Raw genomic sequence first — 17730 nt, 5'->3', positions numbered from 1 at the left:
GACGCCAGCATCTTCAAACTGAGCCAGCTGCAACCTAAAAATTGCAAGTTGCGTTAATACGTTAAACAAATTAGTGGTGTTAACTTTGACAACCCTAAAAAATACACAACAATAAAAAGTTAGTTAAAAAGTTGTATTTGATCTTGTAGAGACAAGGAGTAGGCAGAGTAGAACATATGAAATGAGAGACATTAATGGGGATTTTCTTGACAAAGAAGAGGGTGAAATTGGGCCATGGGAGTTAGGGGAAAGTCAAGATAATGGGGACACAGATGAATTAAGGTGATATATCATAACCAAACATTAACAGCACAAACCCCTGAGACGTCTCTGCTGTGACGCTGATGTTGTCTTGATATCAAATGGATGGCCCATTGCATCGTCTAGACATTAGCATTATTATTTGCTCTTGAAGGTCAGTATGGTTCTTAAGTGAAAATATCTCCCTCTTATTTGACTCTGATCTTGTCTTCTACTCTGAGGTTCACAAGAAGTCCCCAGATTTGTCCGAGCAAAAAACAAGAAATTTAAGACATATAAAAAAGGTTTCAGAGATCACAATCCCTCTCCAACGTTTGGTTACATGATGATAATTGAACCATCTCCATGACATTTTCAGAAATGAGTTATTGTTATTGGTTTTTGAGGTTATTTGTGAAGGTGGTTGTGGTTACATTGCAATAGCAAATTGTTTCCCCTTACTCTTATGTGCCTTCTGTAGAGAGGCGATTAGCACATTCATTAACAAGTGCTGTATCTAGTGGCATATCAAACGTGTAAAACTTTGTGAAGCTGTTGTTTATCACTTTTTTTCATGGAAAGCTAGGGACAAATTTGAATAAATGGAGATGTTTGGAGGACAGATCGTGCCAGTGAGCATCACTGGAAAACATGAAACCACTCCAGCTAATGATGCAGAGAAAAAAGCTGGAATTTGTTCTATTTTAGGATTCATCAAAGTTACGCCTGTGAAGGTATTACTACTCGCATACATTGCCAGTGTTTTTTGGCTCCTGTTCATTTTAGCTCATTGAGTATGTTGTCGGTGCACTGATGAATTACTGTGAGATAAGACAGGTCTGTTCTTTCTAAGCAACAGACATCAGGGAATAAATATTAAATGTAGAAAGGTGAACTTTTGCAAAAACAGACACTGATAGATTCAGCTTTTCCTTTCCCGCTCCTCCTCTGGCTGCCTCTTCATCTTAATCAGACGGTATCTTTAAAAAGGTCAAAGTATCAATATGCTCCACATATCAGACAATAACTGCTGCTTAACAAACATATTGAAACTGCAACACTGTGTTGGCATACAGACGGCTAATTCGAGCAGAGAGTTTTGTTGTTGGGCGAGATGGAGAGAGAGAAAGGCACATACAAACATATGGGTCCTTGAATGAAGAGGGCCTGCATAGCAGCACATAGGAGTGAGCAAGGTGGGGAGGAAAAGCCAATTCAAGCACACTTTGTTACATACACATCTTGGCTTGAATTGCCCTGCTGTTCAAACTGCATTCCCATAAAATGTCAGTCTCTGTGGCAGCGATGTCAGATTCTTGTTTTGTGTGGGTGTTTAAATGGCATCCAATATGGAGGCATGTAACACTCAGGGATTTGTTTGTACTAGTTTTTCGAGAGGCTATAACAATCTTTTTGGAGTTTGTACACTTAAGCTCTGTTGCTACCACAAAACCCAATGAAGTAGGCAAACTTGACATCAATGACATACACCGTCATGACATTTGGAGGGTGTTTTAGTTTAATTCAGTTCTTTTAGTATGTGAAGCCATGCAGTAAAGGTACAAATCTAGGTTCATCAACTCTTGCCAAGTTATGCCACAGCCACAAAACAAATATTAGTTTCTGATTGGCTGGCATGAATCTGTTAAAATCATGTAACAGCACTAAATATTACACAAGGTATAATGACAAGTAACCATAGCAACAGGGCTGCTGCTTGATACAGACCTACTTGTGAGTTACAAACAAACTTTAAAAATATGGTTGGCACATTTTTCCTTCAGTGCATTATGACTTACTGCTTGGAGGTAGTGAGGTAGTTAAATCCCTTCAAACCCTCTGGATCCAAATTGTGTTAAAATGATGGATGTCAAATAATTAAAATATTTTATTTTTGATTGATTAATTAATCGCGATTAATCACACATTTGTTATTAGTTCAAAATTTACCTTAATTCAAATGTATGTGTATATACCCCTTTGAAAATGGCCATGCCAGTTTTTCCTCGCCAAAATTAAGCATACGTTTGGAGCATTATTTAGCATCCTTCGCGACAAGCTAGTATGACATGGTTGCTACCAATGGTTTCCTTAAGTTTTGTAGTTTCATATAATGCCAGTATCTTCACTATTGCTGAGCCCGCTACAACCTAAAAATCACAAGTTGCGTTAAAGAAATTAGTGGCAATAAAACAAATTTAGATAAAGAGGTATTATCATGTTTACTTTAACAGCCCTAGTTAAAATACTTTTTTTTTTTTACCTTAAACACCAATTGATGGCATGTCTGAGTAGCCCAACCGGTCCTGAAAATAACAATATGTGACATGCCTGAGACATGTAGTGACTATGCCATAAAAGGGGAAATAAAGGGAGAGTAAGTAAAACTAAAACAACCTCAGACTCAAGAGGTTAGAATCTGTTGAATCTCCTGTCTTCCCTATTATGCATCTCGCAGCATCCCTACTGTTCTCATAATCTTATCACATAATCCCAACTGCACTGGGTAGTTAGGCTGTATGTAAAAACACACCCATCTAATCAGCCTCTATCACAAAGAGGATTTATGGTAGAGAAATGCATCAGATCCCCTCTAATTGAAACCCAGTGGGTTTGCCCTATTTGTTCAAATGAAATCCTGGTGGTAGTTTCTAGTTATTTACATTTTTTCCACCCACTGAAAGTGTCGTTGCATTGTGATACAAATACAATCCGCCTCCTAATCAACTGTGTGTGAACCCATCTACTTTGCCTTATCAAGTGACAGTGTCTTTGATTATTACTAAACTATTATTTTACTCCGTAAAAGTCCCATAAAGCTGAATATATAAAGGAATGTGACAAAAAGAACCCTGGAGAGTCACGGTAAAGAGAGGACAGTATTTTTAGAAAGAGGCACTAGCCTTTCTTTCACCTCTATGCTTGGTTTGATTCTCTAATCAATTGATCAAACAGCGGCACTCCAGATGATGGAAGGCGGTGCTGATGAGCACACTCAATTTTATCCTGCCATCATGAGGAAGCACGTCTGCAATTAAGATGGACAGATGGCAGAAAGAGAGAGGGATAGAGATGTAGAGACAAAGAAGGAGGCAGTGACAGGAGGCACTAAAACTGCTGTGTTTTTCGTGAGGCTCTCGGTCTCCTGGGACGCCAAGAGGGCCTCACAGACTCACACATCTTTTATCACTGAGCCTCATTACCGGTGACATCCACACTGAGGGACAAGAATGCAAAATGTCACAACACTTCAATTGCTGCCACATATTGGCTGCCTCAGAAGCGTGCGTTGCATTCGAAGACCTGCGTGTGTTCTATTTTTAAACGCCATGTCGATCTTTGTTTTGCCAGCGTACGTTAAATTGCATCTCAAGTTCAGATACATTTATGCAGGGCGACATTCACACTGCTGTAACAAGCACAAGTGATCAGTGGCTAACAAGCACACAGTGCACAGCAATATGTTTACAACTGATCCTTCGCTAAGTCCCGCCCCTCGAACACAGACTGGCCAATCATAGCGTAGCGACGACTATAGAGTGCTACAGGAATAAGTCCTGAATCCCGGAAATGAGTTCGCATTTTAGCACTTCCGGTTCTCTCGTCAAGTCAATGTGTTTTTTGAATGGGTTTTTAGTTAGATGCCTGAAATAAGGTATGTGGTTAACACAAGCTTAATTGATTTTAACGTTTTGTTCTACGACATAAAATACATCAATAAATATCCCACCTGTGAATTTTGAAGCCTTTATGTGCCTTTACTTTCATGCAATCCTTTCAGATTTCCTTCATTTTCAGGCTGGTTTGTCGATTTCGAGCTAGTCATGGTTGTCTCGATCACCAGCTGATAGGGTGGTTCACTTTTACACTGTGATCTGCAGGCATTAGCTTCCACCTTTATCTTTTTTAACCTGTTTTCGCTGCTGAATCAGTTTGAAATCCTCAATATAGCCTTCAAACGCATATTGTAAACCCCTCTGTCTGCTACTGTCTGAAATTGCTTTTTCCAAAAATGATATTATTTATGCAGGGAGTGCAGTGTTGGTTCCATGGTAGCTCTGACAGCGGGGGGCGGGGCTTAGCGAAGGGTCAATTTGTGCACACAAACACACACATACATGGACTCCAACTAAATTTAACAACAAGAACAAAACTTGATGTCCAGTGAGTTGCGGTGAATTTCAGCAGAAAGCTGTTGGGTCCAACTATTCAGAGCTTTCTCAAACCAAACATTTTCCATTCTCATCATTATTAATTCATAATGCAGGACGTCTTGTCATCACTTTTCTTACCTCCATTCACCTTTCACTTTTATATCCACACTCCTGTTGTCTGCCACATCATGATTTAATCTGATATAGTATTCAGAGGGGGCCAGAATATACTCTAGTCTCACAGTTTCTTATCTGCCCCTGTCACTGCTCAGTGATGCTGCAGGTCAGGACGACTCTCCTCTCTTTCCACATCCTCAGCACTTTCTCTTTGTCACTTGTGAAACGGTTGCTTGGCTTTATCATCAGTTCTGCTATGCATTATTTTGAGGCTGATACAATAACCAATTATATATATATATTATTATACTGTATATATCATATTATATATATGATACATTTTACAACACCAATATTTAGAGTCTTTACCATCTGCAGAATAAATAGCAAATGTGTTAGCTTGTTTCTAACAATTCTGTATTAACATAACAAGCTCTGTATGGCTGTGTAAAACAAACCAGGTGTAGATAAAGAGGGGGGCAGCGAGAAGACTGTTGGCAGAGCGGTCCAACACGTTGCATTTTTGCAGGTTCATTTTCTCTTTTATTCAAGTGGTTTACTTGTACTGTCTTCCTCACTGGCAGATTTTGTTGCACTTATGGATAACGATTAGGGCTGCCAAAGTTAACGCGATAATAACGTGTTAACGCAAATTTGTTTTAACGCCACTGATTTCTTCAACGCATTAACGTAACTTGCGATTTTGAGGTTCTAGCGGGCTCAGTTTTAAAGCTAAAGTGAAGATACTGGCATCATGTGAAACTAGAAAAAACCTAAATAATCCAGTGGTACCAACTAGGGATGTGCATTCCAAGCAAAAATACTATTACTACTAATACTACTACAGCTGGACATGATTGTCCTCCATTTCGTCATCCAATCACATCCACACACAGAGAGTATTTGGAAATCCATGAATGAAAGTGACATTTATTTAGATAAATTTGAAGCTGCATGTCAATAACACCTAACTCGCAGTTAGAACTGACAAAATAAATCAGAGTTTATCCTTGCGGTATCAATTGTTTGACATCCTGATAAACATTCCAGCACAATATAGTGACAACTGCCACCGTGCAGCCTGTTGGGAAGTGTATTTCCAATTAGGGTGATTGAATTGACTCTTGGATCCGCCTTTGTAAAGGTCCTCTCGTCTCTCTGCTGTCATCAAACAAGATTGTGTATTCTCTCTCACTCCCTCTCTGTCTCTCTGTTCTTTTCTTTTTCATTCTCTTTCCGTCTGTTCACCTTTGTTTTCTGTCGTCGTCTTTTCTCTGAACCCAGGAAGGAGGAAAAGGCGCAGTAACGAATGGTGCACGAAAAGCTGCAGAAAGGGCTGGTTTTTTTTCTCACTCCTCCAAGCCTGTAATAACCACTTTTGTGTGTGCTCTCTGTTTGCAGGAGAAGGGGAAAGCAGACGGGAACATCGATCAATGTGAGTACACTTACTGTGTTCAAACCAAACAGCATTTTTCAAAATATGCCATGTTGTGCTCCATGACAAAATCTTTTTTTTTTCTTCTGCTGCTACTCTGGCATACACTTTGGTTTTCTGATGGCTGGGAAATGCTGCTGGGAAGTAATTCAAATCTAAATGGCTCTCATAAAGCGGACCACGCAGCCTGTTATGGAGGAGACCTCTGGTGATGATATAACTGTGACAATCTGAAAAATCCTATTTGTTACTGCATCGCATTTATTGCTCTACTCTCCTCAGAGTAAGTGTTTGAAAGCATGTCAGATTAAAGCATTTCAATTGTCAGTGGATGCCAAGAGATAATCTACAAATGAGTTGTGGGACTGGCAGCCATTCTATTCAGCTGCATTCGACACCATCTGAGAGGAAATAGTAGCATAGTTTTAAAAAAGGAGGATTTTTCATCAATAGCAAATCCACCATGTCCTACCATTCTTCCCCAACTCGACCGACAGAAGCACCTGAAATCACTCATTCCAAGTGACAACCCTTCTATAAGTTGAAAAATATATTTGTCAGGTGAATAATTATTCAGCTGTCAACTGTCTTCAGTCCCCTGTCAGAAATGATTAAGTAATGTTTGGTTGGCTTGGGCCTCGGGCTGTTTTACACTCAGACAGTTGATGCCGTATAAAGAAGATTAGTCACATTCCTGACTCTCAACCCCCACAGAAGTCTGGCTGCTGAGACTTCAGCAGAGGGAAGTAGCAGGGCATCATACCCGCAGAAACAGAATTAGGAGTAGAACGGACATTCACCAGCGGGATGGTCAGAGCGGCGGCCGTTTTTATGTGTACCGTTGCCATAGTGATCGTTGTAGCGGGCTGACTTTCGCATAAACTAATGGTACGTGTCCACGAGGGCGTTTATTATCGCGAGGGGATGCGACGCTTCCCAACATTGGATGCTTGGTGGGCTGTCGCTAGACACAGGCTGTCCCCACCTGATTGGACGAAGGCTTTACTGCCGTGGGCTGCTGCTCCCAGCTTTCAAACCGTAAACAGTATGGCGGCTCGTTTGGAAACTTTCCTCTCTTGTTTCACGAAAATAGTTCACCGAAATGTGTTTCTGAAAACATTTGAGGCGAGAAATAAGCCACGCAGTTGCTGAATCTGTCTTTATTTTGGATCGACAATGTTTATTTTAAAAGATTCTCGGGAGTTTCGAGAGGCGGCGAGTCGCGTCGGACGCCCGTGATTTACATAAAGTAGACTAGCCCTCAATGTTATGCAAATGAGGAGCGGGCGTCATGACGCTCCGTCTCTCGAAACGTGACGCTACGCTACCAGAAGGCATTGCACGGCTGCTTACATAGACAATGAATGGGGAGCGTGGAAAGCACGGAGGCTGAGGACACGTACCATTAGCCGACTTGCGGCAAGTCCCGGACTCACTGAGGAGAGGTTAAAGCCTAAACGAACAGCGGAGTAGTAACGTTATGAAGCACATAGAAAATGTAAATGAGTCAAATAGAACAACCCAATGCTTCATCCACATGTTCTTGTCACAAAGGAGGAAAGCATAATGCTATCACTAGATGAGTGACAACTTTGTTTGGCTCATATTCTGTAAGTAGTGTGGTATTGAATCATGGTGGAATTGCCAAGATAGGTAGCTAGCGGCCAAATATGACTGACTGTTTAGCTCTTGGGCTGGTTCCGCCAGGCTGAGGTGCTGCACTGAAAACAAGCCGAACAACAGGCTGCGTCTGTTCTCTTGGGTACCTCTTGCGTCGGTGGATGCCGAGGGGGCACTGACCAAGCAGCAGTATTTGACGAGTTGGGAGTGAGAATGTGTTGTTTATTTTGGGGTGACGAGACAAGATTGATTCCCACCAGCCAGTGTATTGCAAGCCCGGCGGCCCGTAATGTTAGCAAGTGTTCGGTTCGAGAGACAGAGAGAAGGGGCGAGAGAGTTTGACGTTATTGGTAACATTATAACTGTGAACGTAGCAGTGCAGTGTGTGTACAGTTTTGGATATTTGTCGGTGAATAAATGTTACAACTCCTGTGGCTTAGTTTCTTAGCCCAGAAAATAGCGGCAACTTCAACTCTTGTCAGGAAGGTATGAAAAAACAGATACCGCCCAAGACTATTGTTGTCAATGCAATCAAGGACTGTGGGTGTCAGAAGTCCTTGGTTGGTACATGTTGTTGCAGAGAAGATGGTCTCAACTGTTACATTTCATATCTGGCAACCAGCAGTGGTGTTGTATATCCTTTGGTTGTTTTACTCCCGGCACTTCAATTGTTTGATGTCAGTTTGAGTTGTCGTGAAAGGTGTTGTCATGTAGCTGCATTGGCACCACTCATGAAGATGAAGCCTTTTTTTTTTTTACCCCATGTCGTGTATGGCCTAAGCATTCACATATACGTTTTTCTTTGCCTGCTGTTTTGTGTATTTTGCTGTAGTGTAGTGCGTGACAGTGAGATTGAGCGGTTTGTGTGCAAGTTACTGTAACAGCAATATTTCCAGGGCTGACTGCTTCCTATTTGACAAGTGACTTCCTCTGTAAGCATTAGGCCCATTATGATGTGTTGTCTTCATCTCCACAGTAAAGCGCTGTTTCTCTGCTTGCAGTGCACAGTTCTCTGTGCCTGCTTCTATTCGACCTAAACATGACCCCAGAGGATTTCTTTTGTTCATGTTTAGTATTCAGCATCTAGTGCAGCATGTCTTTTTTTTATTTTTACCTCTGGATGTCTGGTAGTTGATTTCTTTTTAGCATCATATTATGTGCAGAAATGTAGCTTTCTAAGTGATAATTGCTTTTCCTGGTATGTGAGCTTTCCTCACCTGCCTCTTACAATTCAGCTGCAGTAACAGACATCCCGCAATGTGAGGTGTTTTTATGACAGGCGTTTTCATTATACTCTGCCCCCCTTCCTCACAGATGTTGATGCGGACATATGTGCATGTAGAATAGAAATGGACACCAGCATTGATGGGGATGGGGCTGATAAAAACAAACAAAGATAGCTCTGCACTAGGAGCTAAATGCAAAAAAAAAAACACTTCTCTATAAGCTTTTGTTGTACAGTAGCATATAAGCATGTGTTGGCAGAAAACATTTTCAGTATGAAGTCACAGGAAGTTTATGGGAACACCAGAAGAGTAAAACAATGGATTAAAAGTCATGGCTTTGGATTTACTTGATGTATGTGATTTGTCTCCAGAGCTTAAAGTCCAAGTGAAACGGCATTTTCGGAGTGGAGGAACTTTGTAGTACTAAGAACTTAGTTCTAAGAACCATCCTTTTAATTGTGTCAGCAATGCAAGAACTAGGAACAATTGTAGTTCTTAAAACGCTGTTTTAGGGGACTTTATTTAGCTCCTATTTCAGAGTAGGTACCCAGCACAAGAGGAACCGTGATTGACGTAGTGTACGGTTATTGGTCGAACGCAGCCAATGCACTTCCGACAACTTGACATTTTCAAAAACCTGTTAACCGTGTAAACAACAGACAACACAAAACACACAGCTCGTAATGAAATAAATGGAAAAAAACATGGACAAATGCACCGACGGTGAAGTCCCAAAGTCAACTTCTTCATGAGCACACACCACTGAGCCAAAGAAAGGTGACGTTACGTGGACTACGTCCATATTTCATACACTCTATGGTAAAGACGCTTCACTTCCTGCTCACTGATGTGAGTCAGGTCTCAGAGTGAGATAATTGCAATGGACAAGGTGATAACGATGACATGATTATAGCTGACAGTCATTCTTTACATCAGCAGTGTGTTTGACGGTGTTAATGATGTGTATGGTGAATGTGTTAGATGTGTCAGCATGAAACCCTCAACCGGTGCTTTCGGACGTAGTGTGACTTAGAGATCAGCTAGAATGCACAAGTGTCAAATGAATTAATTCAGAAACGCTTTATTGAATGCACTGTGATATTATAAGCTGTAATGTAACTAGTATACAGTAGCCTTTAGAAGATAAGGTTCCGTGCATATACAGTACAAAAGTATTTATTGATATCCACCAGGGCCACATCAGAGCCCACAGACCCGATTATTACAGTAAGAGTGCAATCTCTTCTTACTGTGAAGATCAGTATATATTATATGAAAACCACCCCATCCATCCTACTTTGCTTGGTACAAAAATAATGGTTATTCTGTGAATATTCTCCATGTAAACAGATTTTTATAGGTTGTAATTTATACAGTTTGTTGGTGAGTGAGCTGTGGTTCTACAGGCTCACTAACAACCTGCACTGCCAGGAGGAGGAGGAGGAGGAGAAAACACAACAGACACACAGGAGGGCTCGTCGTACTTTGCATGTGCTGTCTTTGTCAAGCTTGTCTATGGTATCATTTATTCTCTGCATGTCGTGTGTGAACATATTTGTGTGTTCCTGATTTTGTCTGGATGACAGCATCAGCATACCAAGATAAGGTGCATAGCTTAGCAAAAGGCTCTGCAGCACTGCTCACATACTATAATTGACAAGAATATTATTCACAACCGGGGAATCGGCAAAATGCAGTGCTATATCTCACTAATGCCTGGCATTTAATGGCTTCAGTCTGAGCTCCCTACCGCCACATAACCTGAGCAGGTTTTATCAACCAGCAGTTATCTGTTAACATATCATGATGTCGTCTTCGGACTGTTTTAGAGGAGGTGGTTGCTCTGTGTGTATTTATTTTGCAATCTTCTCATGGTGAGGTGATCAGCCTATGGTTTGGTAGGCTTTATTAGTGGCTATTTTTGAATTTCATGTTTTCATAGAGGGGTTTTACTAAGTACTGATGCTCTTAATTGCTCCCAGTGTTCAGGCATACACTGATTACATTACTTGCCCATTGTCGTTTCGCTTTTTTTTATAAAAAAACATGCCTACGTTCATTGAATGAAAAAAACTCTTAATTTGTAAAATACTAAGCCTGTTATCAATACATAGTTACCTAAGTTACCTAACAATAATCGCGATCCTGACAATAAATCTGCTGTTCGTGTAGCATGTAGGGCTGTCAATTGATTTGAACATTTAATCATGATCAATCACAAATTAATCCCATTTTTTATCTGTTGTAGGATATTTGTCAACTTATCAGCATGGGAGTGGACACATATGCTTGCTTTCTGCAAATGCATGTATATATTTATTATTGGAAATCAATTAACAACTCAAAACAATGACGAATATTGTCCAGAAACCCTCACAGGTACTGCATTTAGCATACAAAATATGCTCAAATCATAACAATTCCAACTCAAGCCAAACAGGCAACAACAGCTGTCAGTGTGTCAGTGTGCTGACTTGACTATGACTTGCCCCAAAGTGCATGTGATTATCATAAAGTAGGCATTTCATTCACATGAGATGAGAGGTCAAGGGATCCCTTTGAAAATGGCCATGCCAGTTTTTCCTCGCCAAAATGTTTTTTTGAGTTTGGAGTGTTATTTACGCTCCTTCGCGACAAGCTAGTATGACATGGTTGGTACCAATGGATTCCTTTGGTTTTTCTAGTTTCATATCTTCACTCTGGCTTTAAAACTGAGCCAGCTACAACCTAAAAATTGCGAGTTGCGTTAATGCGTCAAAGAAATTAGTGCCGTTAAAACAAATTTGCGTTAACACTTTATTATTGCGTTAACTTTGACAACCCTAGTTGCATGCATCAACAAAATGATTTAAGCTACTTGGTTACTAAATGGTTTTAATAAATGATGCTTTGTAAGATATGTATCGCTCCATGTGATAAAGGTGAAATGAGGGAAGGGTGAAAGTCTCCACCAGCCGGCAGTTAGGCCTGTAATGTGTCCGCCCTGTCATTTGAGGACAGCCGCTTTAATATTGTGAGCCTTTTTTCCCACTTAGTGAATGCTGATTTTCCTCTTGAGACTAATTATCCGCTGCCTGTTTGTATGCTAAACTAGATCCACTGTCAAAATCGGGCAATTGCATTTCATTTTCTTGTTTTGCTCTCCTTTTCCTTGGACGATGATCAGTGCAGCTCTTTGGGATTGTCTGTTTCCACTGCCATTGGCTGGTTTTTAGTTTACCCTCTCCTTTTTCTTTCTTCCTATATTATGTTTTTATCTTTTGCTCTACCTCTCCTTCCATTTTGTGTGTCTCTTATTTTCACTCATCCTCTCCCTCTGTGGCAAACCTTTTATTGTGGCGGCGACGCTCCTCATGTTGAGACAATGACATTAATCAAATTGGCCCAGTTTTACCTCTGGAATGCAGATGCTACTAGTGAAAATTGCTTTACTGCATCTGAAGGTTTTCAGCTAGCTCAGACAGAAAATTCTCAGTAAGTGACATTTTACTGGCTGGTGATGCACAGCCGTCCCTGGTCAAAATGCCACCGTCTGGAAAATATGCAGTCATTGTCACTGAGTGTTCCTCTTTTCACAGTGGTGTTATTGTTGTCAGTGGAAATCCATATGGAAAAATTGAATATTGCCCATTTATCTTCCCGTGGAATGGTGATTAATTCGGCTTTGAGTGCTTAATTTATGAACCTTTGCGGAGGCCTAATCAGAGTTTGTTACCGTCACAAATTAAACAATGGGAAGAGGCAAAGCAAGTTAAGCAGTCCTGTGGTTCATTTAGATTGTAATTGGGTGAGAATTAGATGGGACAAGGTTGACAGAGAGACTCTCTAATAAGCAGCAAATGACTGCTGGAAGGAGGAAAAGGCGAGGCGAGTGGAGGAAGCTGGAAAGAGGGAGGGGGCAGGAAGATATGTTAGCTTGAAAGTCATCTCCTGGCTTAATTACTCAATCAAATCCGATGTTTTAATTGTCTTTTGCTGTGACCTATTACCATATTGACTTTTACAGACTTTGCCTGTCTGCTTCACTGTCAATACAAAACAATATGAGGCTATTTATAGCTTTATAATGCTAACTGAAAGCGACAGATGGTTGCGGCGTCTCTACTTTGTCATGTCCTAAAAACAGTAAGGTGGCCAGTATGTTTGTGTCAGAGGGTGAACCTGAGAGAAAGACTAAACAATAGATTTGGAGAGACATGGAGAAGGGACCATGGGTACCCATAGAACTGGTTTTCATTCACATATCTTGAGGTCAGAGGTCAAGGGACCCCTTTGAAGATGACCATGCCAGTTTTTCCTACGTCAGTTTGGAGCGATATTCATCCTTCCTAGCGACAAGCTAGTATGACATGGTTGGTACCAATGGATTCCTGAGGTTTTTCTAGTTTCATATGATACCAGTCACTCTAGCTTTTAAACCGAGCCGCTGCAACCTAAAAATCACAAGTTGCTTTAATGTGTTAAAGAAATTAGTGGCGTTAAAATAAATTTGCATTAACGTGTTATTATCGCTTTAACTTTGACAGCCCTGATTTTAATATTTAACATTTGTGATTCACACTTCCAACGTTGTCTTTGGGGACATTTTCCTGAAGTCATCATGACCTGGAACAACTGTATTTTGCTTTCCATCTATACAGTATCTATATCACAAAGAATTGCTTTAACCATGTGACCACACTGACTGACAACAGAAATTGCTGATGCCTCCACAGTCAGAGTGCTTCCTGATAGCTAACCTGTCACATGATAAAAGAGAAGAAGAATAGGAGGGAGGGGGGACAGGGGGGTGGCATTGCATAGCAGAAAATGGTACAGTTATGGAAGACAGGATTAAAAAGGAGAGAGAGAAAGCACACTCATGGTATGAGATGTTGTTGTTTAACATGTTGTTTTCCTTGGTGCTAAAAGTTTCCACCGCTGCCTCGCTACAGACATTTACCTGCTGTATCCCAAGTAAACATAGAAAATGTGGAAAGACAAACTTGTGGATATTAAATTAGCTCTAAGCAATTAATTAATGGCTTATTCTTGTAGGAAATGTCTCTCTGATGTGATGAAAAAACAGCTGGTGATGTTGATGGATGCTCTTGTGAGGAAGAGATGGCTGTTGGCCAGTTACTAATTAAATAGAACAGCTAATGTCTTCAGCAGTCTATCGCAGGTATCTGTTGTATGAAGGCTGTTGAGGGAAATGGGATTGTGATGTGTTAAGCAGTGTTGAACTGATGGAAGTGATAGAGGTTACATGTGTTACAGCCAGGCAGATGCAGTAAGACAGAATATGAAAGGCTGTTGAAGGCAAGGCAAGCTTATTTGGATAGCATCTTTCAACCACAAGGAAATTCAAAATGCTTTACAGAAGACATAAAAATACATTAAGACAAGATATAAAAGAGACAGTAGATGATACCGTATAAAATGCAAAATGTAAATAGGAATTGGGAAGATAAAAATACGCTAAAATTGAATAAAACAGATATAACTGGAGTTATAGTGCCGTGCAAAATAGGAATGAATAGTCCCACATTTTTTTAATAGTAAGAGTGACAACCAGATGTATACCCATCATCGATTTGGAAAAGCCAATGACAACACATAGAATTAATGCTTATTGTGATTATGTCCTCGTTATTTCAATACCTTCTTCTGGTGACTCCGTTATAATCATAAAATAAATTTTGTGTAGCCAAATGAACAATGAAAGCTATGTTGATAAAAACACTGTACCAGTTCAGTGGGGTGAAGTCCAATCCACATTCATGCCAACTGGACTTCTTGATAGAAAACTTCACAAATCAAACTCATTCGGACCGGATGTCCAAGACTTAAGAAATAGGTCTGATCCAACACATTCGAAGGAAAGACTGTCCAGTTGCAATTCCAACTGTAAATCAGCCCTGTAATGTGAAGCAGTGAGATCATCGGAGACCTTCAGGTTGTGCAAACAAATGCCGCTGATGCATTAGTATAAGTTGTACTAATTTATTGCCAGATAGTGAAAAAAAACTGCTTTCGCTATTTCTGAATTCATCAGCAAACACGTCACAACTCGTAAACTCTGAGCCTTCAGAAAAATGTCTGATTCCTAGTTCATGAATACCAGAAGAGTGGGGCGTCCATACTCTTCTTGTGAACACGGTACACACGACCTTAACGATTTGAAGGCAGCATTATGTATCAGTATTTATTCAAGCAACACGCAAACAGGCAAAATGTTGGCTTCAGTGGTCATTGAATACATTATTGATCCAAAAGTCAGTGTATACCCAAGGACAGGTTTTTCTTCCTGTAGCCCATCTACTGCATACATGAGCTGAAGACATGAGTTGTATACCACTCAGACTCTAAAGGATTTTAGACAGCGCAAGGAGGATTAGGAAAGAAAATTACAGAGCAGATGTATAGTTGAAGAAGTGATAGAGTTTGAGGCTATCACCTCTAACTGTATTCAAGGTTGAGAAGGAAATCATTAAATCACTAGGTGAGAAACAAACCCACCCACATTTACATTTTCTCAGTCATGGATTTCTCACTTACCGAAGCAACGTAAATTAAAAGAACAACGCTGGGATGTAAAGCGATATATTATAGTCTGCTGTCGGTCTAAATGTTAACTTTCACACTTCATACACACAAGGTCTCGATTCACAGCCAGTTTAAGTGAGATACTGTCGTGTAGATTACTAACCTGGGGACATCCTGCTTAATTAGAATGTGCAAAAAGAATACATTTTCACCGTAATTCACTATCTCAGTCACATCGTAAATCTCTGTGAAATGTGATTTCATTAAGCTGTAGAGCAATAAAGATTACAAAGCGAAAAGTTCATTGAGTCATTGAGGACTTAATCAGAATAGTAAAATGAAACAGGCTTTGCTAAAATCAACCCACCTTTTTATAGACGCGGTTGCAAAATTAGAATATCTTCCAGAGTGAAGTTATGATTTGCACCATAAATCTCACAATTTTCACGTCGTCATGAACTTAAATTTGATCAGAATGATGGTTCATTTCCTCTCCGATCTAATTCACAGGCAGCCAAAGTTTCACGCTGTGATAATTTTTTGTCAGGAAAAAAGTCTGAAAGTCAAAGACAAAGGGAATTGTAGCAGCGGTGTAAGCTCCGTGTTGAGCGTGCCTGCAGATACCGCTAAAGGGCTTAAGGAGGGCACACAGCCTCTCCAGGGACTAAGAGGGACTGACGGTGGCACTCTGGATAACACTTTACTCTGACTGGGCCAAGCTGCACCAGTGGGCCTACTTGGACACACACACAAGCACACACACACATACACACAAACACACACACACACACACACACACACATGCTGAAGTGCAGATACAGAGAGTGAAAACAGACAGAAAGACGTGCCGGCGAAGGGATAAGAGAAGAGAATCCCCACAGCTTCCTTTGATCTTTAATAAGCCTAAGATATATCACTGCATTATAATGATTTCCTATTTGGCTCGGGAAAACACGGCTAATGTGACAGCTATTTGCATGCCTCTAAAAAATATTGCACATGGTTCCGCGGGTTGATTTTTCACCACAAATTCTGACCCACATATTACACTTTTCTATCTATAACTTGTAGAGATATATTTTTATAGCCTTCCAAAATTAATTAGTTGAGTTATGGTGTCTTGATAAAGAATAGTGTTGTTTTTCTTTATCTGTCAGTTGTTGTTTGTCACTACCGTACCCTGGTACCTCTACCGTTTGCCTATACTGCCTATTAGGGGTAGGGGGAAAAAAACAATTCACCTATGTATCGATATTTATGATTCTGAAATTCATTTTTGAATGCCAGAATTGTGCCGGAAGCAGGAAAACGGCGGAGGGTTTATGTGGATACGACCTGCACTCTCACATTACATTTTTAAATCCAACATTACACATACAGTAAAGTATGGAAACACTTTGGGTTTCACACATTGCCAGGAAAAGCAGAGCTAGACATCATGTCTAAAGCTGCATGCTAACTCGTTATCGTATTGTGGTGTGCGGTCAGCCGTCACTCGAATCTCCGTGGTCAAATCAGCCGACGCTACAACTGTAGAGCACCCATATACGGACATTTATATTAAATGCATTTAAACGGCCCCGATGGAGCTGACTATGGATGTATAAAGAGAACGGAGCTGACCGTAAGAGCAAGCGACGTACCTAGCAAAGTTAGTAGAAGTATACACGTGTGACTACGTCTGGTGTAAACAAACGGTCCTGTATATACATATATGGAAATAAGTTTGATTGGATTATATTCACCAGTCGTATAAAACATTACATGTCCCTTATACATTAAAAATAAAATACCACTTATTTGTGAGGGAAATGTCTTTATTCTTTGATTTTTGGGTTGCTGGAAAAAAAATTATAAATAATGCCTGACAATAACTGATATATTTGACTTCAAGACATCTCTGACTACATACATGCTGAAAATCAAACATTCTTACTGTATTAATTTATATATTTTCCAAAATAAAAGTCCCTAGAAATGTATGATTCAACTTTTTCTCATGTTGTAGTGTTAAAAAAGTTAACAAAAATCGCAATAAATTGTAATATCGAATCGCAATACTTATCGAATCGGCACCCAAGTATCGTGATAGTATCGAATCAGGAGATAAGTGTATCGTCCCAGCCCTACTGCCGCCAGCAGCTGGCTCTGCCAAGATCTTAATCTCATGTTGATAGGGCTGCAACTAATGATAACTTTCATTAACAATTAAGTATTTTTTTGATTCATTGATTAATCCTTTAGTCTCTAAAATGTCTCAGTCTCCCACAGCCCAAGGCGACATCCTCACTGGCTTGTTTTGTCCAGCTGATTCATTTTCTGTATATCAAATAATTAACAAATCTTTTATGTATTACAAATGACTTGTGTCCAAAATCTCTGTCAAATTTAATTTGTCGTCTGATTTATT

The 17730-nt window shown here is 40.2% G+C and overlaps 1 protein-coding gene across 4 annotated transcripts in view; it reads left to right on the top strand.

Moving 5' to 3' along the window:
* The window catches only part of fstl4 (follistatin-like 4), a 339103-nt gene that overhangs the window by 124743 nt on the left and 196630 nt on the right, over nt 1-17730 (top strand). For all 4 annotated transcript variants that reach the window (XM_074610970.1, XM_074610969.1, XM_074610971.1 and 1 more), the window contains one exon: nt 5913-5946. In XM_074610970.1, coding sequence (XP_074467071.1) covers nt 5913-5946 — 34 coding nt within the window. The remainder of the gene's footprint in view (nt 1-5912; nt 5947-17730) is intronic.

This window comes from Sebastes fasciatus, chromosome 16 (assembly GCF_043250625.1).
Source record: "Sebastes fasciatus isolate fSebFas1 chromosome 16, fSebFas1.pri, whole genome shotgun sequence".
In the NCBI taxonomy this organism is placed as follows: Eukaryota; Metazoa; Chordata; class Actinopteri; order Perciformes; family Sebastidae; genus Sebastes; species Sebastes fasciatus.
The sequence above is the reverse complement of the archived record's forward strand: the minus strand, read 5'-3'. Positions and strand labels throughout refer to the sequence as shown.